Raw genomic sequence first — 22,850 nt, forward strand, 5'->3', positions numbered from 1 at the left:
TTATTCAGAACTTGTTTTTAAGCCTGGCCCTGAAGAAGCGAAAGCAGGCGTTAAGTCGCAAAACATTTGTTGCAAATTTTCATGTGAAAGCAATATTTTGAATTTAAAGTAAATGGTCCTTCGCTTATGACTAGAGTCTTGAATTGATTTATACCCCAATGATTATTGCACAGCCATAGACCCCAAACCACGTCCATAAGACACTGAAACACATGCACATGGATGCAGTTACATCTATCTTAGATTGCAGAGAGGATGAACAAACCAATAAAACCTGAAAAATCGGTTTTAACGTGGAAGACAAAGATTATTGCATGTGCTGAGGTGTACCAAAAGGACATGCATGTGGCATGTGGTTGTTTAGGAGGGCTACCGACAGATAATTAGGATTTTGGTGAGCTATGCAGACTGGCGATTTCATATGAAACGTGTTGCAAACACTGCACAGATGGGAGATGCAGAAGTGAGTGGAGAGAATTGGGAATAAACCGGACCTGTGAACCCAGTGGCAACTCATCAGATTAAGCCAAAGTCCTACAGGTGGAGGATGAGACCCCTGCGACAGCTAGGGGTTGCCAAAATGAGAGGTACAAACACAGTAACAAAAGTGCCTGGAGAACTGAAGAAATAGGGGTTAGAGAGAAGCTACAAACACAGATTCTCTTTGGAAGGTCTGACAGCTCAATCAACTATAACGGGTGAATTTTAAGACGTTTTATTTTTTACATACACTTTTTTTAAAGATCCTGGCAGGCAAATAAACCTAACTAATTTGCACCTCCCCAATGCACGGCTTATGTCCTTGCATTTTGCATCACATGTGACATGATAAATGACCTAATTGGCGACAATACTGACCTTATGTAATCATTGTGATGCCATAAGACTGCGCATGACCCACAATTTTAAGTGATACATTGAGAGGTGGACATTTGCCATTGCAAAGGCATCTGTGTGTCCCTATGGAAAATGCTCTGTAGTTGGGTAAAGTATGTACTATACACATTCCGGAGATGGGCATACAACAATACAGCTGTGCTTACAATGGAAGTATGAGATAAACCACCTCTAAGTGTGACGCTTCTAAATTCTTGAAATAAAATTGCACAGCTTATACAATCTGTCTATACCACTATATCACAACTATTTATCACGGGCAAATGCCAATATATCCACCGCAGATAATGTACAGTTTATGGCAGCTTTAGCTTTTCTCAGTTTTTTTTTTTGTGCATCTACAAAATTGCTTGCTCTCCATGAAGTTGTGATTGTTTGTTGATTTTTTCCACCTGCCTTAGAATGAACTTTCAGGAGCACACCCATGCCATTGTAATTCTATTAGTGTCTTGGATAACTAGATAATTTATTGGGTTTTCTCTGGGAATAGCACAGCTGGGAGGAGGCAGTCGTTAATGTACATGGCTTTTTGTGGTCTGGACTGACAGTGCATTCATAAGCATGGTTTAATGGCATTGCCAATGCTTTGCTTCCTTATTTCAGCTGCTATATATAATGGCACTTCAACCTTTGTGTGTGGTTTTTAAACATTATTTTTTTTATATGAAGTATCCTAAAAAATGTTAGTTTTTTTTAAAACGAGGGCGCTGTTAAACGAGTGAAAATATGGGTAGGCTGACTAAACGCATGTGGCAAGGGATGCTGTGCTTATGCAGACTTTGGCTCTGAACTATTTTTTCCTCTATAAATATTCCTCAAACAAAAAGAACCCCATCTCCCCTCAAACTTTTAAACTCTGACTTCAGGCCTCCATTAACACTGGAATGTTTATTATATTTAGCCTACTCTTTTGGAAATGCTTTAAACTTAAAAGCTGATTTTCCAACAATATGGTGTTCAGTAGTACTGCACGTTTGTATTGAAATGTAAATGTTAGAGTAATAGTTGTTCAGTACAACTCTGTGGTGAAGCTGCAGCTCATTACTAAGGAATTAACTGACGCTGCTGGTGTTGGAAGTCAGTTGTTTTTTTAAAGATATTTGAGAAGTCCTAAACTGTTGCCTTATTTTAGCTTTCTAGGACGCTATCTATACTGTCTGACAAAAAGAGCCTCCTCATTTTGTACTGTTTAAAGGAAATTCTTTGATTCCATCAAGATGGCTTTAGGTGTGTTACACTTTTGTCAAAGATAGAATGTTAGGATTTTAGCTGTGTATTAGTACATTGGATTACTTCACCAACAGGCTGCTGTTGGGACTACTACATGCATTACTCAATATCAGACTTTATTCTAACAAATGATAGATGGAGTGAACTGAATGAAAACGTGCTCTGTTTATGGAGCTCCTTCCATAATCTGGGAAAATCATGAAAACATGTTTCTTTCAAACATGGTTTATAAAATTCCAACAAAGGCTCTGCGTTTTTCACAGTATAAAATCACCTTAGAACACACCATATTTCCTAACATTAGCATGGAACCATCAACAAATGATTTATATTGTGACTTGAATCTTACCACGCTTAGTTAATGTCTGCCACAGCATATTGTCCATGTTGTGACCAGCTAGTCTGGTGTGGGGGGGGGGGTTTCTTTGTGGAACCCTCCCTCCAGCACACACCTACATTACAACATTGTTCAGGTTGTAGTCAGCCAATCAGAATGAACTAACCACCTTTAAAGTGCCAATCGGAGCACATCTGGACCAAGTAGTCCAGATATCCCGATCTGTTTAATCCCTTTGTGGCCAACTCTTTAGCATGAATTTCTCAAACAATGTATTTAAACAAAGTAACAAAAATCCACTTTCTCAGTAAAGTTCCTAATTTCACAAAATTTGGCAAGCTCAACTCACCAGTTTTTTCTGTCGCTTCCCAAAATTTCCTGGGGGGGGGGGGTCAACATGGGAAAGCAGTGTTTATTTTTTTTTTTATTCCTTTTATTGAAACAAAAATCAACAAAGAAAAAAACATCAGGTGACACATTACAAAATAATACAGGTCCGAGGACATTCCATACCTTCAAAATATTGTGCAGTTATCACAGTTAGTGGATCAAGGGGACGTGTGCTCATCAGCCTCTTCGGGACCTGTTGGGGGGGGGGGGGTACAGATACCCCCCCCCCCCTTATGGTGATTCCAGGCCTCCTAGATCTTACCCCACTTCCCCGGACAGTCCCAGGCAGAATAAACTGATCTTTCCCTAAACCTACACCAGTCCAAATCCTCCCTCCATTTCTCCACAGGAGGTGGCTGACATGCTCCCCACAATTGGGCAATATTACGCTTCGCTATCATAAATGCCAGTGTTGCCCATTGCTTTTTGTATGCATTAAGGTTGGTTGGTTTCCAGGTATTCAGAATACACCTGCGGGCTTCCAGCCGCAGTTCTGTACCCAGGACTGTTCGCAACGTGCTGTGGACCCTCCACCAAAACTCCTGCTCTCTCGCGCAATGCCACAAAATATAAGTGCATGTCCCCAGTTCCCCACACCCCCTCCTGCATTCCCTGCTCTGAGCGGCCCATACGGACCAATCGGTGCCCGTGACATACGACCTATGTGAGATCTTTAGCTGCACCAATCTGAGCCTCCTTGGTATTGCCACAACCCGCGGGGATGACACAGCTTCCTGCCAATCCTCATCATCCAGCTCCAACCCATCCTCCTGCCATTGCCATCTAAGAACTCCAACCCATCCTCCTGCCATTGCCATCTAAGAACTTCTAGCGGGTCTTCCATATTGTTAATACAATTCTTATATAGTAGAGTTGGAAGGTGGCCGCCTAAAACACTATCTTCTAGAGGAGAGGCATGAGGAAGTGTCGTACCCCCGCACCTGTAGATAACTATAATATTCACAGTCCCTCATGTGATATTGTAGCTTAAGGGAGTCAAATGAGTGAATCGTACCGTCCCTCCAAACATCCTTTCTGAGCGTGATACCAATGAAGTCCCATTTGTCAAAGCCTTTCGACTTCCATAGACTTCCCAACTTCTCCGAACTCCATAATGGAGTGGGGAGTGTGAGTTTCCCCTCCCACTTAAGATGCCTGTTGGCCGCATGCCTTAACTGGAAGGCATGTGCCGTGCGTCCTGTGAGGGGAAATCTGCGGTTCCCAGCATCAAGTGCTCTGGTGTAGTTGCCCCCTGGCAGTTGCCAACGGTCCATGGCGTATCCAGGATAGTTAGGGGCACCATATATCCTGTGGTTTACTGCCGCTAACTGGGAGGCCCAATAATATTTCTTGAGGTCTGGCAGGCCTATGCCCCGTCATACCAGGAAAGGGTGAGCTTAGAAAATACTATGCGGGGTTTACCGTCCCAAAGTAACTGTCTCTACAGGGCTCTATTTCCTTAGAATAGGACGCTGGAATTGGGTCCATTGCATTCTGCAGTGCATATAGGAACCGGGGCAAGGTCAGCATTTTAAAGAGTATGCTCTACCTAAAATCAAGAGTGGGAGCGCCTTCCAGGGCGCCACATCACTCCTAAATCGCGCCAGTGGGGGGGAAGAGGGGAGCACAGGTTATTAGTATAACGGAGCTTGTAATCTAACGTGATACAGATACCGAGGTACCTATGGCCCAATGGGTCGAGTTGTATCTGGCAAGCGTTAGGAACGACTGGTGGGTCCCCTTTGAGGACGAAGGGAACCGATTTGGACCAATTATTAGCAAAGCCTGAGTACCTCCCCAAAATAGCCAATATATCCAAAAAACAGCTCAGGGACCACCTCTGTTTGGTGCAGTAAAGCAGGATATCATCAGCGTAGTGAGATTTTATCCTCCCACTATCCTGGCCAGTGGAGCATAGTACAAAAGGTGCACCCAGTCAATAAATTCTGGTCCAAAGCCTAGTTTCTCAAGCACCGCAAAAAGGTACAGCCATTCGACTGTCGAATGCCATAGTGGCATCCAATGACGCCAGCACCGCCGGTTCCTGAATTGTTGGGGCCCGGCCCAGGACCCCGTGAAGTTGGTGCGAAGTGAGGGCGGTATTTCGGTGCGGCATAATGCCCAACTGGTCCAGGTGCACCAAAGTGGTGATGACCTTGGTCAACCTCGTAGCCAGCTACTTCACCCGGACCTTAGGTTCCACGTTTAAAAGCGAGATAGGCCTATACGACGAACAGCACGCTCTGGGTTTACCCTCCTGGTGGATGACCACTATGTTGGCAATACGTTGGTCATACAGAAGTTGCTTCCTATCTTTTCTTTCATTAAACATAGAGCGAAGGAATGGAGCGATTTCTATTGGAACTCAATTTGTAGAGTTCTACAGGAATGCCATTTGGTCCCGAGGCCTTGCCGGAGTGTACTCCTCTGATAGCCTGCGCTACCTCGTCATTCGTGAGCGGGGAATCCAGATATTTAGGGTCGTCATCGGAGAGCGTGGGCAGTTGGATGTCCCTAATCATCACCTTGTTATCATCCTCCGTGTACACCCCTTCTGACCAATATACCTCACTGTAGTAGTCTGCAAACCTATCGGCATTGGCCTGCGGGTCAGTGATCATCTGAGTCCTTCCCCTGCAATTCAGGTACTAACCGCGACGCCCACTCTCTCCTCTCCAGCCATGCAATCCACTTTCCTGCTTTATGTCCGTGCTCATATACCCTACTCTAGGACTCACCATACTGCGCCCTGCTGGCCCCCTCCTTCGCAAGACTCCCAAACTCATCCTGCCGTAATTTAAGACGGTGGAGACCTTCTGGGGTGACTGCCTGGGATATTTTCTTATCCAGAGTTATCACTGCCTCCTCTGCTTTCCCCAACTCGGCCTGTCGCTCTCTGATTCTTTACGAACAGGGATAGGACCTCTCCTCAGACAACAGTTTTGAACGCCTACCACAAGGTTTGCGCCGAGTCCCCCATGCCCTGGTTGTCTTAGAAGTACCTGTCCATAGCCCCGACTATATCTTTCTTAACAGTGGGGTCCCTCAGGTGCCACAGGTTGATAGGGGCAATCTTGCCGGCAGTGACCTGGTCAAAATCCAGCTGTAACCAGACCGTGGAGTGGTCTGAAATGACCCTCCCCAGATGCCGCACCTCCCGGACAGCATACGCCTGGGCGGCCAGGACTAAGATATAGTCTATCCTAGACATACTATGGTGTGCGGACGACACATGCGTATACTGCACGCCGCTTAGATTATACAGCCGGCAACTATCCACTAACCCCGTTGTATCCAAGTAGTCAGGGAGCCACCTCTGCGCCGGTCGCAGCATTCTGGCTGGGTGTTGATCCGTTTCACCATCGACCATGGCATTAAAATCGCCGACCAAGGTGCCCAAAGGCAGAGTTAGAAAAATAATGCTGAAATCTCGAAATGTATCCGTCTGTAGACCTGGTGGGACATAGATGGAAACAAAAGTAGCAGTCTTCCCCTCCCATTGACCCAAGATGCCAATGTATGTACCCCGCTGATCGGAACAAGTGGCTTGAATAGTCGGGGGTTAAGTTTTTGAGCAATATACCGACCCCCCCCTGCCCCCCGCCCGACCCAGACATGAACCCGGCATGTGCAACCACTTATAGCCCCCCCTGTGGAGGGCCATGCACCTATTCCCGATAAGATGTGTCTCCTGCAACAGCACCACGTCTGGGGAGTGACGTCTAATGAACTGACTAACCATCCCCCTTTTGATTTTATCACCCAGCCCGTTCACATTCCAGCTAAGCACTTTGATCCCCTCCTACCATTTGTTATTGAGCTGGTATAGAAGCATCGCTGCATTGATGACCCCTCCCCACGTCTGAACCAGCCCGTAGTACATGGGTTCAAAACTGATTAAAAACGTGTTGGTCAAGCCCACTACCTGACAGTTCTCAAAAGTCCCATAGATTCTGCGGCCTCCATCATTCCTGCTCCTGCAGTCCTCCTCCTCCGTCTCGATCTTGCCCCTCCGGCCTGCTCAGGGGACGAATGTCCAACCGGTCCGAAGCCACCTCCGGATTATCAAAAATACCAGGCCCTCCCCTTGACCTCCACCCTCAAACGAGCCGGGAACATCATTGCATACTTCAAACCTCTGTCCCTGAGTTTTTTCTTTACTGCAATGGAACTTTGGCGTTGTTTCTGGACAGTGTGCGTGAAGTCAGGGGAAAAAGGAAAAGGTAGCGTTCTCATATCTCAGGGGGCCTCCTGAGCGGGATGCCTGCAGGATAGTGTCTCTGTCCCTGAAATTCAAAACCCACGCAATCATCGGGCGAGAGGGCGCACCAGGTCTGGGTCGATGGTAAAGAAGTTACCCAGTCCCTTGGGCTTGAGATGGTTAAGGAGGATGTCCTCGACGAACAGGTCCGGGGCCGGGCCTTCGGCCTTCTCGGGAACGCCAAGAATACATTTGTCCTTACGTCGGGCTCTTCCATCGTATTCATCCAGTTTCCGATCGGTCAGATCACAAGAGGTTTTGAGGTCTCGCACCTCCTGCTGGAGCAGCGCCACGTCATTGATTAAGCTGGTGGTCTTATGTCCAGTGATTTTGACTTTTTCGCTTGCTTTGGTGAGGTCTGCCCGGGTGAGATTGACCTAAATTGTCATAGTGTCCAGTTTATTGTTCAGTGACTCCATCTTTTGTCCCAGTGATGACTGGACTCCCATCGATCGCCACTATCACGTCGAGCAGCGTCTGCTCAGCCGGTGACCCAGAATATCCACCCACCCCGGCCAACTAATACCGCTTCGAATCCGTAGGAGAACCTCTGTGCATCGTGTAGCAGTCCAGTTTACTGGTTTGAATCTGTTTGGACCCTTTGGTGGAACTGGACTGATGCTTGGCTACATCTGGTTTGGTCGCCATCGGAAGTGCAGCCCTCGGGGTGCGCCGGCCTCTCCGCTCTGCCAGAAGCGGCAATACCACAAAGATCAACAATACTCTGCTGCGATGAGCAACTGGACAACGCACCCAACGGGCCCGAGCTCCAGCGCCATTCACGGGATGAGTGGAGCCACAGAGGCTTCAGTCACTTATTAGCAGCTGGTCCACCGGGGTGGCAGGTCCGCAAAGGCTGGCCTCAGGAGAGCCGCAAGGCCAAATAGCTGTGTCCGTGCAACTGTAGGATGGCCGCGTTGAGGTCTAAGATTGGAATCACAGCCCAGAAACGCGCCTCCTTGGTCATCCAAGCATCCCAGGGCCAAATGAAATCACACCACCAGCATAGAGAATCCGGCCAGACTGGTCCCCCGGACGGAGACACCCCGCAGCATTGAACAAGCGATTCCCGGGCTTTCCCACAAGATGGCCCTCACTAGAGGAGATTGCACAGTGGTAATGGTGGCGTGATGGGAGAGCACAGAGGGAGGCGTGCAGCCACCCGAGCAGTCACGGGAAGACACCATGGCAGCCCACTATGTCCAATTCTGCCCCAACTCAGTGCTGCAGCAGCACAGGCGCCCGGCTGGGCCTGCTGCAGCAGCTCAGACAGGTATAATTGCGTGGGGTTCCTCAGCCAACAGACGAGACGGCAGGGAAGCAGGGCAGGCCCCAATGTCAACAGCTTCCCCACCCCCCCTTTTCCCGAGTCACAGACCAAATCGCCACCTCCGCCACGATGCCAGCAGCGGCGGAGGAGTTTCCCGCCAACCCGAGTGGGGTGTCCAGATGCCGATGACTCCCCAGTCACAGCAGTGTGAGCGGACCCCGGCAACAGCCCGCTACCGGCCCTAGAGCGGCCGATAACTCCCTCCACCGGCCTCCCTCCTAGGTCTGGTCGCACTCCTCCAACAGCTGCCACCCCTTTGCGGGCAATCCCCTCCTGTTCTCCCAGGCGGGGGGGGGGGGGCCTCTCAGTAGCTCCCCTCGCCCTCGCTCCCCCCTCACGACCGCAAGCGCTTCGGTGCCGGTGCCTGACCGCCAACTTCCAGCCCCGGTGTTGTTGAGAGCCGGCTACCTTCCAAAATCGAGCCCCAGGCTCCTGGCGATGGACAGGCCACAGAAGACGGGAGGTGTAGCTCCGGCCCCCGATGTCGCAGAAGGGTCGTTGTCACTTCAAGGAGCACCGCGTGCCCTCAGCTGACTGGTGGTGGGGTTGAGAAACACGATAAGTCTCAGGATTGAAGGCCTGGGGGACAAGTCCGGTGGAGCCGAGCTCTTGCGCGGCCATCACGGACCGGCGCGCGGCTCCTCCCCCCAGCAGTGTTTTTTATTTAAAATAAAAACCACTTTTTTTTTTTTCTTGACTCCCGCTTGACTGATCACCCTGAAACTTTCTAGGCAGGAGCTGAAATGGCTTACATTTGGGGGTGGGGGGTGGGGGGGGGGGTTGATTCATGAAACGGTGTCAGTTGTTAGCCAAACAAAAAATGCTTTCGGTGGAAACTGACCTAACTATCACTACACAGGTGTCCATCTATCTAAAATTAGAAATGGAGTGCATATTGTAGAGCATATTACAGCTCCCCAAACAGTGCTAACACGCTGTTTGCCGTTTATTCACTTCATCTGCAGTGTGCCACAGTCCCTAGACCAGGTTACTGTCCTGGAATGACATAGTCCATAGTTCCACTGGTTTACCATTCCAGTATGGCCAACACATTGGTTCTAAACATGGCGGTTATGGCTTGAACTTCAATACAACGACCATGTACAGCACAATTCCAAGAAGGCCACCTGCTGCTGGGCTTAAATGTTGCAGTTTTATTCCTGCAGAGTTTTAAGTGGCAGCATGTGTTCTAATACTTTCATTCCTTTAGTTTGGTGTGCTTATGTTAAGCTTGCGTGTGAATTTGTTGTGGTTATAGTAGTGAATGATTGAATCAGTTTGAATGAATGCACAAGTGCTGCAATTACTTTGTGTAAACCTACACCGGTCATTGACTGAAAAAGCACTTTCAGTTCCAAACTAGACCTACTGGCATTTCCAATGCTTATTTTCCTTGTTCCTTGCTGCCCTTTCAGTGTTACATGTACACTCTACTGTGCTGAGGCTTACACTTGTGCTGCACTGTTTAGATCTGGGAAAGCATGTGTGGATGGACGGTTGGGGGGGGGGGGGGCTAACACAGCTAAAGTCCTGCCAGCTTAAACATAATTTGCGTTCCTTGTTTTGTAGGCTTGCGTTACAGTGAAAAACGTTGTGCTTGTTTGTCTTTTTTTTTTTTTGCCTGTTCAATTTGTAGAATTTGGTTGTTTAAAAAAAAAATTACATTGGCAATAGAAGGCATTTGGTGGTTGGGTAGTGCAGGTTCGGCTGCTTTTTTGAAGTGTTGTGGGCAATTTGGTTATAAGTATTGCCTATCCGTAACTAGTGGCACCCATATTGGCACAGGTTTTTCCACTTATCTTTTCACAACAAAATCTTGATGTAGCAGGAAGCTCTAGCATGCTGCCATAATTTTGCCTGATTTAAAAAAAAAAAAGTGGGAGGAGAGCTTACAAGTGAGTTGGACACTTTATTGCTTCTACCGCCTTAAAGCTAGCACTAGGGCCCTAAACAAAGTTTTTTTTATAACGTTATCTCTTCTTTTTAGAATCTATAATGATGAATGGCTCAAATGCGCCCAACACAACATCCAACAACAAATCTAAAGATGACCAGGTAGTGAACGGACATGATGAAAATGAATCCAACCCTTTTGAAGAGTACATGTGGATGGAAAACGAAGAGGACTTCAATCGACAGGTGAAGATTTCAACTTGTAAACTGAAGGGTATTGTGTAGAATATTTGTTTATGCAATTGTCACCCTGTTCAAATTAATACTATTATTGCCAGCCTCAAATATGTGCTGTTTCATACTTGAAATTGACTTGCAGATCTGCAATTTTTCTGTACTGAAATCTTACCCCATTTCAGTATTTTTATATAACGTAACCAGGCCAGAGGTAACACGAGCTAAGTGTGCATTGCGATTGTCAGCTGAAACTACCTGTAGGCAGAGTCGGTTGGAACAGAAGTTTTCAGAGCACTGTTGACTCTAAAATTATGGAAATTGATTGTGTACTTCTCATGAGACATTAATGCACTTTTTTTTTTTTGTCGGTTAAAGGCCAAGCTGTGTTGCCTTGGACGCTTAAACGTGTACCCTTTTGTGTGTATGTAGGTATTTATATAACTTAGCTTTTGTTTAACTGCATCTTTCTAAGCATAGTTAGTCAGTCATCCACTTTATTTTAATTAAAATCATAAACGTACAGCACAAAAAATACAAAAACCACTCGACAAATTAAACACCGTAACAGTAAAATTCATCAGTGATAAAACAATGTGTCTAATTATATAAAATGTCCTTAAAATATAGATGTATGGGCTTTAAGCATTAATTATCATAGAAATGTTCCTTCTCCTGAGGTGAACAGCAGCAACAAAGAAACTAGCAATATTAAAAATATCCCAAGTACTGTTAAACATCTGAAGGTAAAGCAACGCTGGTCTAACCTGTAAAAATCCTTTATCCTTTTATAAGGGGACTAAAAACTTCCTGCGGATATCATTGTAGTAACAGCAAATCATCATAAAGTGCAATGTATCCTGTGGGGGATGGTTATCACACTGGCACCGAGCAGCATCCTCTGGTTTACACCACCCCGGCAAACCCCCCCAGCATGAATTAATACGAAATCTAGTGAGGAGCCAGCGGTGGAAAGCCTTGGTTACAATTCTCAGATAAAGCTCGATTAACATAGAGGATTTTGTCAGATAATGGGCCCTAACCTGAGGTTCCTGTAGCTCCTGCTCCTCTCGATTCAACGCCTCTAGATTCAGAAACTGGAATTTGACCCAAGTCACATTTTCTTTTTTTTTTTTTAATCCCCTCAGGAGAATTAAAAAGATCAGGCCGCCCCAATTTAAAGAGCATGAGTTTAACATAAGACAGCCATGGAATACTACTGGCTTTGTCCAGCTTAATGCAGTCCTGCAGGATCTGATGGTTCAGGGTACTATCTGCATTAAGCCAGATTTTAAGCAAACAAACCAGCGGTGCTAGGCTCAACTGATCTGAAACATAGCCCAACCCCAATTCCTGATGGGATGCGAAAGTTGAGGAAGATTGTGGTACAGACAGAAGGGCACGTAGAAATCTATTTTCTGCTAACTGTACCCCACCCTGCTGTTTGTAACCCCAAATAGATGAGCCATACTTAGCAATTGCCATGCACTTAGATCTGTAAATGTTAAGCATGGCCTCAAACTGCCTCACCCCCAAGCGCTGTGCAAACCCTAATAAAGCTGAGGTAGATCTAACAACTGCCTTCTTTTTAACTCTTTTGGGGGACCCAGGAGCATTTTTCATCAAAGTACCCCCAAATAAGTAAAGGAGATCACCCCCGTCACCTCAGCCCCATTACAAAAAAAGGATTTAGACTTTCTATTTCCTCGGCCCATTGTCATTACATGAGATTTTGAAATATTAAATATCAGGTCCAGGGACTGCATGTAAGCTCCACAGGATCCAGCAGCCTTTGTAGACCTACAGCAGTACGGGCTAGTAACACAGCATCGTCCGCTTATAGAAGAACAGGGATGAGCCTTTCCTCTACACGCGGAACGTCTGGGGTTGCCACTACTAGTGATTTTTCAAGCGAATTGATGTAAAGAGTAGTGGCGCCAGTATGCACCCCTGTCGGACACCCCTGCCAGATTTAAAATGCTTTGTGCAATTCCCTGCTTGAGAGACCCTAACTGAAGCTGACAGATCCTGGTGCAAATCAGCCAAAAAGTAAACCAGGCAAGGATCAATGCCCATATCAAGCAAAATGGTCCACAGCTTCGATCTGTTAACCAGATCGAATGCTGAGGAAAGGTCCATAAAGGCCATATGGAATGAACCTGATTTAGCCATTGTGTAATTGCCTATTAAAATATAAAGATTCAGGCACTGATCCATGGTGCTTCTGCCCTGCCGGAATCCATATTGTAGGTTGGATATGACATTATCATTTACCCAAACCTTTACTTTGGCTAGAATTGCCTTACCTAGTATTTTAACAGCAGAGTCAATCAATGAAATCTGTCTATAAGACCGAGGATCCCCTCTCTGCCCCTTTTTAAATACAGTATAATTGTTGACCGGGATCAAGATGCAGGGAACCCCAGTGCGCCCGAAGCATTAAAAACATTTGTTAATATCTTTGACCAAAATTTGGGGTGACATTTGTACAGATCCGCTGGCACACAGTCGGGGCCAGGTGCTTTATTGCTAGAAATCTCAGTTATTGCCCTTTCAATGTCCTCCTTAAATACCAGCAAAGTTGAGCCCCTCTGGCATAATGAAATAGCACAGGAGTCCTGATCCACATTAGACCCATAAACACTCTCAAAATGGGAAAACCACTGTGCCTCAGTAATATTGCTTTCCATAGAATCATTTTCAAGGCCAGAAAAAAAGTGGAGTGTTAACGATAGCCCAGAATCTTGAGCTATCCTTAAGGACTACGACCGATAAAAGTGCATCCAATGCCTCAAACTTTGATCTAATTTTTATGTGTATGAGCGCTAACTTATATTGCTTCCTTAGACTGGCTATTAGAATCTTATCACGCGGTATATTTTTCAGGGCCTGAAGTAAATTACGGTGGGCCCGTGAACAGTTGTTGTCGAACCATCTTTCCCCCTTGTTAGATCTTGGTTTAGATAACCCTGTCCTTTCCGCTGCTATCTGTTAAAAAATGTCATCAAAGGCGCTTAAGACCTCAGCCCTTGGGGTGGTTAAATCAGTGCATTTTACTATGTTCTTTGCAGCCTTTGTACAAACATCTGCAAAGAATGAGTCAGGAATTACATTGGACCATTTGAGTCTCCTACCCTGATTACTAGGTGGCACAGAGTTAGAAACCACTTGCTTTCCAGAAGACCACAATCTCCATCTAGCTCTAATATTACAGGGTTATGGTCACTAAATGTGGACAGCCTCGCATTGTAAAATATTACCTTCGCTAACAATGGGGAAGACAAAAATATATAAAGTAATAACTGTGTCCCTATCCTTTGCTTTAAATGAGGGGACCCGATTAGATCGATCATTAAAACTGGGTTAAAAAAGATGTGCTCTGGCCAGAAGGTCCTCCAAGGCCTCCCCCCCTGCTGTGTGTGATCAAAATGGGGAATCACCGAATGAACATGCCCTAGATGGTCATCAATGTAACAGTTCAATACTCACAAATGAATGTTCAAATCGCCCATAAGTACAATATGATAAAATGTGGATTGTTTCAACCTATAAGAATCTAAAAAACAATTCAGGTAACTGAGATGTTGGTTCATAACATCACATTTCCCAGAATTATAGAGGTTAACAAATAATAATTTAGGGTAGTTAGGAACAGTTAACTCTATAACCAAACAATTGTGGTAAGCCGCATCTAACCTCTTCAATGACCCTTTTAACTTTAAGGAAAATGGGACACTAACCCCCCCCTTAGCTCTACCTGCCGGGGCAGGGCGTGCGGGTAAACGGTACGATGTATGCCCATCTAACCAAAAACTATTATTCCCCCCCCCCCCCACCCCCCCCCGAGTTTCCTGGAGGGCAATTATATTGTAAAGTTTTATAAAATTCAGCCAATTTGAGTCTGTTCTTTTGGATCTTAAACCCGCAATATTCCAGCTAATGATTTTACAATGAGGGAGATTTTCTTCTACTTTGGCCAGACCAATATAACTGGGAACAGGTAAACCTTCATCTGGCACCTCCAGTCAATCGTTAACATTTAGCTCAGACAATGGAAGGAATCTATTAGTTAGCGCTAAGGGGCCTCCCTCAAGCCCTAAGGGAAGGGATGGCAGTTGGGGAGCTGTCACAGCACTACCACTGGACCTTTCTAGACGAAGCTTAGTGCCTATATTACGGGGTTGATGATTGAAAGTCTGGTATGACATTTTCACAGAAGCCTCAGTATAAATTCTATCAAAAGCCTGTGGTCTCCCAACCGGAGAATAAAAGAAGTCTAAAGACAGGGCGCTCTGATGCTCCCAGTCTCTTAGTCGGAGGCATCCCAGAACAGCCCATTGGCTATATCACGTTTTGTTAAAGTTGACAATAATAAAGTCACCATTAACCTGTTTGGGTCTGTCTCCCACCCACTCTACCCGCCTGACCATTATGAGGTGGGATGAGATCTCTGGTTTACTAGAGCAGTATTGGTCACACCAGTTTTTAGTTTTCCGTATCGAGGCCCGTGTGGATTCGGTATCATGAGGTCCAAGTGGGGGCACCCCTACCAAGACTGCCACCAAAGGGGTGGCTTCCGGGGGGAGATTAATTCTACAATGTTTAGAGCGAATGTTTCTCTCTGGTAGAGCCAATAACCCTGAACTCGCCATGGTAGTGCCATTTGCTGGCAGCTCTAAATGAGAGAGGACTGCATGTATGACCGGCAACCCCCTGCATGATCTTCTAGGGCTACCTCAAATGAAACTGGGGAACTGTTTATTAAAAGCAGTTATTGAAACTTGTGTAGCCTCAAAATATAGAATTTAATGTTTTTGGTTGAATTATTTTGTTAACGTTTTATATAGCGCAAACGAGACCCGAAGGTGCCAGAGTGGTTTACATGAGCACCAGTTATATTAGACGGATACATTAATTTTTGTTAGGTACAGGGAGATTAAATGAATTGCCCAGAATCACAGAATGTCGAGCGTCCCTGCCGAGATTCGAACCCGGTTGCCCAGCTCTTAGGTTGATTGCCCTAGCCGTTGGGCCATATTCTCTCCCCTTTCTGTGGTGCTGGGAATTTTCTTGTTACCAAAATGTTCTCCATCTGCCCAGAAGTTCTTTATGCTTAAAGTTTAATAATGGCCTCAGCTATAGTTAAAAGAAACAAAAAATAGTTTGACTTAAACACTGCTTCTAAACTAGAAAAATAGTACAAAGGTTTCTTTGTCTGACCATATTCAGGTTTAGTTGAGGAATGCTTGCTTACTCTTCCACTTGGAGTTGTGCACTCCAGTAACAGGGGGAAGTTTCCACATTGGAAGTGAATAAGACAGTATAGAAAACGGCTGCATGTCTATTCATTTAATGCAGTGTGTTTTTGTTGTGCTTGATTGGCTGTTAACATCCAAAAGTATGAAGGTAATCTGGCTTTGTAAGAGTAGTATTTCAGTCATAAATGAGCTTTTATTAACCCTTTCCATGCTCATGACGGAACGGTTCCGTCATGAGCTACGGTTGAGCTGTGCTCATGACGGAACCGTTCCGTCATGACCACGCCCGTTTCTATTACCGCCCAGCACCGGAGGGGGAAACGCGGTCGCGCTGAAGAGGTTAAGGAGAGTGTAAACATTAGCTCACTTGTTAGCTGACGATGGATATCAAACAAGCTATCAATTGCTGTCTAAGATGTTTCCGCTCCAAACAGAAGATCTCTATGCGACCTACTGCACGTGGTATAGTCAGTTTGAGTTCATAGATGGCTGACCCTTAGTTTGCATCTGACAGGAGAGGCACATAGTTTGACAGCCTAGATTGGGATGCTTTTTTTCCTGTGAGCCTTGACCATACAAGGAGCAATAATTTAATGTCTAGTCATTTTTATTGAACTTTATGCCAAGATCAAATCGTTTTTAACTCTTATTTTTGGTGACGTTTTTCATACCATCTGTGCAGACTTCATCAACAGCATTAAAGTCTAAGTGCAAGATACCAGAGGAACAGCCATTTGTGGTAATGGGTACTGCATACAGTTTTACTGTAGCTCGAGGGATAAGTCTGGCTTATCTATCTTGAGCCCGAGCCCAGGAATTAGACTCATGGGAGACCACCTTCCTTCCTACTTGTCTACCATGCATTTAATTAGACGGTGTCTGTTGTGGTTTAGAGGCAATATTCAGCAATTCATTTGTCCACTAAGTTTCCTCGCCACAAATGAGGCTCACCCCCTTTTTAGGTCTTGCCTGAGCCAGTGCATGCGCTGCTGGGCGAGACATTTAGTTTTGGGCTTTTAAAAGTGCTGCCACATGGCCTAGCGCTAGCGTTCACGCGTGCAGCCAGAAGCTTTCTCCCCACCTCAGATCGCGTCGCTCTGCTGGCCTCCACTCCCCCCTCTCTATACTGCGAATGCAGCAGTCTGCTCTGCTTGTACCAGCCCCCGGTCCCTGTACCTGGTACTTCCACATGGTGTCAGCCGTGTCCTGTTGGCTCTCTTGTGATCTCCACTGTCCGGGCTTGTAGATACTTTCCACGTTGCTTCCGTGACGGGTGCTCGTTGGGGATTCACAGATGCATTTCTACCAAGTTCACTTCTCTTACGTCATGGTGGCCGCAGCCGCGCTCCTCCCCCACGGCCTCTCGCACTTTATTTCTGCTGGAGGGCCGCCGCTTTATCGCCCGTATCCAGGCATCCTTCGTTTTGGCAGCAGCACAGTCACCTGTGTCACGCGGGTATAGGCTGTACTGTTAGGCAGAAAATGGCGGGTCTGCCGATTCCCTCGTCTTGCCAGGCAAAATGCCTGGCTCAGTGCCCTCACGCTGCTTCTCACTCCTGGCAACCACCGGAAGTCAATATGCTTAAGGGGGAGGGCAGCGGGGCCTCCGTTGTGTGCTGTAGGACTGCCAACACCCACAGCGGGTCCGCTGCCTATTTAGCCAAATGCAATGTTTCTGTATTGTGCCTTTTTGATTGCATTAGTGACAATTGAAATTATCGTCACGGTATTAGTGTTGTGCCTGATGTCAAACCAAGACAATGGTTGTCAATTATTTGCACCACTGGTGTTCGTTTCATCTGACGGCGAAACAAAAATGTTCTAAATACACTTTTTTTTATTTTGAGAGAAGATAAAAAGATGTGGTTAGATCTCTAGAACAAGAGTGATGGATTTATGCAGGAACGGCACTTGATTACAGCGCTTTAGTGATGTGGTATTCTAAGGTGCAACAACATAAACTGTTGCATGGCTAAACACTTATAATGTCCCAAAGGCGAGACCTATTGGCTGTGCCAATGCTTGTTTTATTTCCTGTGGCAGAAGGGCCACATACCTAGCAGGGTCTGAACTTAGTACACATCATCACTGACATTAGTCTGAAATACTTCACTGGGTCATCTGGGCTCAAATGTGTTAAATTTGTCTTGACCGGAGAGGATTTTTCTTTAGAATTGGAGGAGCTCACTTGACTACAGGAGAGATCCAAGAATTATACCCTTACATCATTCCTTATTTTCATTCATAGTCCTCTCTGCACTCAGGGCTTCTTGCACATGTGTAGTGATGGAGAACATAGAGAAACAAGGATAGAATGTCTTCAGTTGCAATTTTCTCTCCAGATCTGGCCTGTCTTTATGGAGCGAACAGGCTTTGTGGCTGCATGACATAACCTGGATGTAAGTTTTCAAGTCTGCATGATGAGCTGAACTGCATTCGCCAGTAGGATTTTTCCTTTATTCTGAAGAGACCTGCATATAGCCCAATTGTTTAAAAAAAAGACTTGTATTAGTGCATCTAGGTATACAGGAACTCTGTTACAAATAAGCTGTACGGGAGAAAACAAGACTCCATTATAGTGTGAGCTGCAGCGGAACAGGACTTAAACTGGGAGGGGTGTGGGTATGTGTGCACTGTTTTAGACCCACAATTTAACTCCACGGTGCCTTAAACTATTTCTCATCAGCCCCTGGGCTAGTTGGCCTTCATAACCCTGGTTTGGGTTCTGCTATATTGTCTGTAGGAGGCATCTTACTTTTGGAAAAAGACTGCAAGCATTATGGTACCAGATTTATTGGCATTTCTGGTCCCAGTTAAGTGCAAGTACAGGCATTGTAGTAAAAAGGCACCCAAGGACCTGCCTAGCAAATACCCTCTCACTAGTACATTTGGTCCTTGAAAAAAAGTAAAACTAGCAGGTGAGCTAGACTGGTTGAATTTGGTCCTTGAAAAAAGTAAAACTAGCAGGTGAGCTAGACTGGTTGAACCTCGGTGCCAATGTGGACATTCTAACAAGATTGTAGGCTCACCAGGAATTCACCAAGTTTTTTTCGTTGGTTTAAGGGATTACAGTTTTCATACTGTACTTAGTACCAGTATAGCACTGATATTTGGTTCATACCCAGATATGGGTAATGGTGCAAAGTATTAGCATCCATTGCTTAGATTTCAAACCCTTTTGTAGGATAAAAGCTCTTGCTAAAGAGTCCACTTAGCAGTCCAGACCCAAAGTATGACATTGCTTTTAAGGGCAGGTGCTATTGGCAAGTTAAAGTATTTTCTATTGTGTCACACTTAATCTGAGCCTCCAACCACCTCCTGAAGTGTTTGAATTCCCAGTTGAGCTACTCAGGGTAAAAATGCCCAGAAGGAGTAACTTTGGTCCTTCAGTTGAACTGTCAATAATATGCCCTTGGGATGCTGGTTTTAAACAGCCAAACTACACACAATGCTGCACAGTGACCACTAAGACTACATCATCTCAAGAAAAGGTTTCAAATAGTTCACATTGTTACAATGTTTCAAAACAGTTGAGCTGTTTCAAGGGCGACATTAAGTATCCAACAAGAGTGGCGTTTAGTTGAAATCCAAACCTTTTTGCAGGAACTCAAGATGTCTTCCTGAAATTAGGCTGACTTCTACTTAGAGGGTCAAAAAACGAGTGGTAAATGATGCATCCCTAGTCAGTGAGACTGCATCCCTCATGGACGCTTGTAGTTTGTGGACTAGTGGGTACTTAACAGCAACAAAAATGTTTATCTTTCCCTCAAGAATTGGGAAGGTTCTCTCCAGTTCCGGTAACTAATTGAAAATTACCACTTTAGGTAATCTGGGGCAACAATGAAAGCCTGTGGTTTTATTCCAAGCTCCAGTGTGCCCTCTGCACTGGGCGCAACAGGCTCAGGATTGGTCTTTACAACCTTAATCAGTTTCTAGTTGCAAAGTATTTCCACGCGGCTAAATTAGCATAAATCTTATGATGGCAACCATGGATGATGATTGCAGCTCTCCCATCGATGGTGCAGCTTACAGGAGTGGATGCAGAGTTGCTGCAGATTTTATAGGCTGGACATCTGTACAACTAGTGTTTACAAGATGTTTTCAGTAGAGATGACTGCTTCTGTTTATCTTCAGGTGATTCATTGGTTTCTGTAGTTGGGTGACCGAGTGATCAAAGCTCGGTGATATACTTCTTGCCAAGCACCTCACTTTAGCTTGAAATGTAATCAAAGGACTCCCTTATTCCAATCCTGTCATCTGATCTAGACTGTTTCACACCTAATGTGCTCCTTCCTTTCATCCAGTGAGAAGCTGTTTAGATATTCCAGGTAACACACAATGCCATTTTAATAAAACAGAGAAGATATTTGGTCTCGTGTTTTAATTTTTTTTTTTAAACACATTTGGTAATAGTTCCTAGCAATATACTCTTCCAGCAGAGTCCTCTTTAGGATATGTGGAATTTGTAGTGTTTTTCAGAAGACTGCATCATGCTCCGTAGAAGTAGAATATCGGGTGACGTTGTCCAGTATTGGGGTGTCTTTCATAGATTCACATGCTTGAATATTCCCCGTCGTCTAAGTGGTAGTCCCACGGTAAATAAATTCGCAATAAAAACCAACAATATATATATATATACAAACATAATTACATACATTCTAAAACCATAAATACTTACAAGTACTGAGGATAGCAGAAACGCATAGGAGTACATTAGAAGAAAAAAGCACTTTCATAACATATCCAAGTCATTATGTTAGTCCAAACTACAGCCAATCAGGCTCAAGCACCCCTCTAGAACCTTCTCAGAGGCTCAGGCCCTCAGATTTTCTACCGCACGTCGTGTGAAGGGAGTTTCCCTGAGCTCTGCTCAGTTTTCAACTTCCTTGTGGATGTTTTTCTGAGGTGTCTTTAAGTAAGAAGTCTTTGTTTCTTCCTTGTGCTTCTTGTGGGAAGTTGCGGCTCTTCTCTGAGGACCCTCACAAGAAGTGTATTTATTGCCTCTATCCAGGGCATGAGGTAGGCAAATGTAAAATTTGCAGGACTTTCTCCACCAAGATCCTTAAGGACAGGGAGGGGCGTCTCTTCCTTTGGTTGCAGAGGTTGAAGGAGAAGGATTCACCACTTTCTGATGCAGAAAGCCTTGCGTCAGTTGGGTCTAGAGCCACCTCAAAACGTAGCAGTGTGCAGGATATGCCATCTCCATTCCTGAAAAAGAAGAAACTTGAATTCTAGAAGGCTCCTGCTGTGTCTTCTGCTCTTCCTGCTACGCCTACGCCCTCGAGATCTGACTCTCAGGCGTCCACGGCTCCTACGCAGGTTTCCCTTAAACGTGCTAAATCGTCGACGGTCGTACCGACGACGACAATCTGCTGTCTCTACCGACGACTTGTGCCAGTGGGTCGGCGGCGGCTGCGTCGACTACATCCGTGTCGACGATGGTGTGTGTAAACTTCAAGTCTGTCTTGTCGACGATTCCAATCTCCTCGTTGATGTCGAAGAAGGGAGTCTCCTGTGAAGAGAGCCTCTTCTTCGGCGGTTGCTCCGTCGACGACTGCTCCATCGACAACTGGTGCGACGGCTCCGTTGACGGTGGCTCCGTCGTCGGCTTCGTCGACTGCTGTGGTTTTGCAGTCGTCTGCTTCATCAGCATCTTCGTCGACGGTGGTTGTCCCGTCGACTGTGTTATCGTGGTCGATGTCGTCTTTCGCATCACTGCCTCTGGTGCCATTTTCATCAAGTTCAGGGCTCCTGCTGTTGACCCTCTGCACCACCGTCTGCATTGACCTTTGGATCAGCTTCCCATTCCGCGTCACTCTCCACCTCCATCACCTTTTTGCCACTGCTTCGGAGCATGACTCTGATTCTGAGGTAGATGATAGGTTCTGGGCAGCTCGAAGCCCTTCGGAACTGGTTATGAAATGTCAGGACTATGAGGACGATCAGGAAGATCCTTGCTACCATGAGGAGGAACCTTCTGCTCAGGTTCCCACAGCGCAAATACCACTCTCCCTCATTTCTAATCTCCAATATATGCTGGAGGATTATAATAGGTGATTTCCACCTTCTCACCAGGGGTCCCTTCATCCTACAGTGCCTGCAACAACAACGACTCCTCCCTCTACTGCAATGCCAGAGCCGTCTGCATCTTCTGCACCACCTACTACCTCTATTCAGGTTCATGCGACTGTTTACGAGGATGATGACGTTCGCCCAAATCGGGAAGACTGCGAAGTTGATGATGGGAACATGGCTGATTCTCCAGACGCCATCGCCGCCACCTTCGGTTCCAGGGGATTCCCCTCCTGTGGATATAGTGGGTTTTCGCCAACTTATGGAGCGAGCGGCGCTGCACTTCAAGCTCCCTATGGTCCTGAAAGATGAGGGCTGTTTTCTTTGACTTCAAGCGTCTACCTTTTTAAACTGGTCCGGGCAGTGCCCATAATTGATTTCATCTGGAATGAGGGTGTCAAACTGATGCAGATGCCGAATTCTATCCCGACGCTTCTTCCTCGTTTAGAGAAGAAATATAGGGCGCCCCAGGGTTCTCCAGCCTGCCTGGTAGCGCAACCTAAACCTGATTCTGTCATTACACAGGCCGCACGTCGTTCCAGGAATCCGCCTTCTCTTATTACCGCTCCTCCTGACCGTGAGACGTCGTCTTGATGCCATTGGACAAAAATTCTCCACTATGGCTTCTACCACTGTGAGGGCTGCAAATTCTCTGGCCATTCTTGGGCGCTATGACCGCCAAATGTGGTCGGATATGTCTTCTTTTATCGACCTCATTACTGAGCCCTCCAGAGCAGAGGCTCTCAAGATTCTTCAGGAGGGGGAGAGAGCGTCATCTGAAATAGACTGCTCTGTGGACATTGCATGCACTGGTTTTCGTCAGCTTGCGGGGGCGGCTGTTTTGCGTCATCGGGCTGGCTTTGTTCCACCTCTTTTCGCCAGGAGGTTCAGACTAAGATCCTAGACATGCCCTATGACGGCAAACCGCTCTTTGGCCAGCATGTGGAC

The 22,850-nt window shown here is 46.0% G+C and overlaps 1 protein-coding gene across 2 annotated transcripts in view; it reads left to right on the plus strand.

Moving 5' to 3' along the window:
- The window catches only part of PAIP2B (poly(A) binding protein interacting protein 2B), an 86,674-nt gene that overhangs the window by 19,044 nt on the left and 44,780 nt on the right, over window positions 1-22,850 (plus strand). For both annotated transcript variants that reach the window (XM_078674530.1, XM_078674529.1), the window contains exon 2: window positions 10,433-10,584. In XM_078674530.1, the coding sequence (XP_078530656.1) occupies window positions 10,441-10,584 (144 nt within the window). In that variant the 5' untranslated portion in view covers window positions 10,433-10,440. The remainder of the gene's footprint in view (window positions 1-10,432; window positions 10,585-22,850) is intronic.

Source organism: Lissotriton helveticus, chromosome 2_1, assembly GCF_964261635.1.
Source record: "Lissotriton helveticus chromosome 2_1, aLisHel1.1, whole genome shotgun sequence".
Classification (NCBI taxonomy): Eukaryota; Metazoa; Chordata; class Amphibia; order Caudata; family Salamandridae; genus Lissotriton; species Lissotriton helveticus.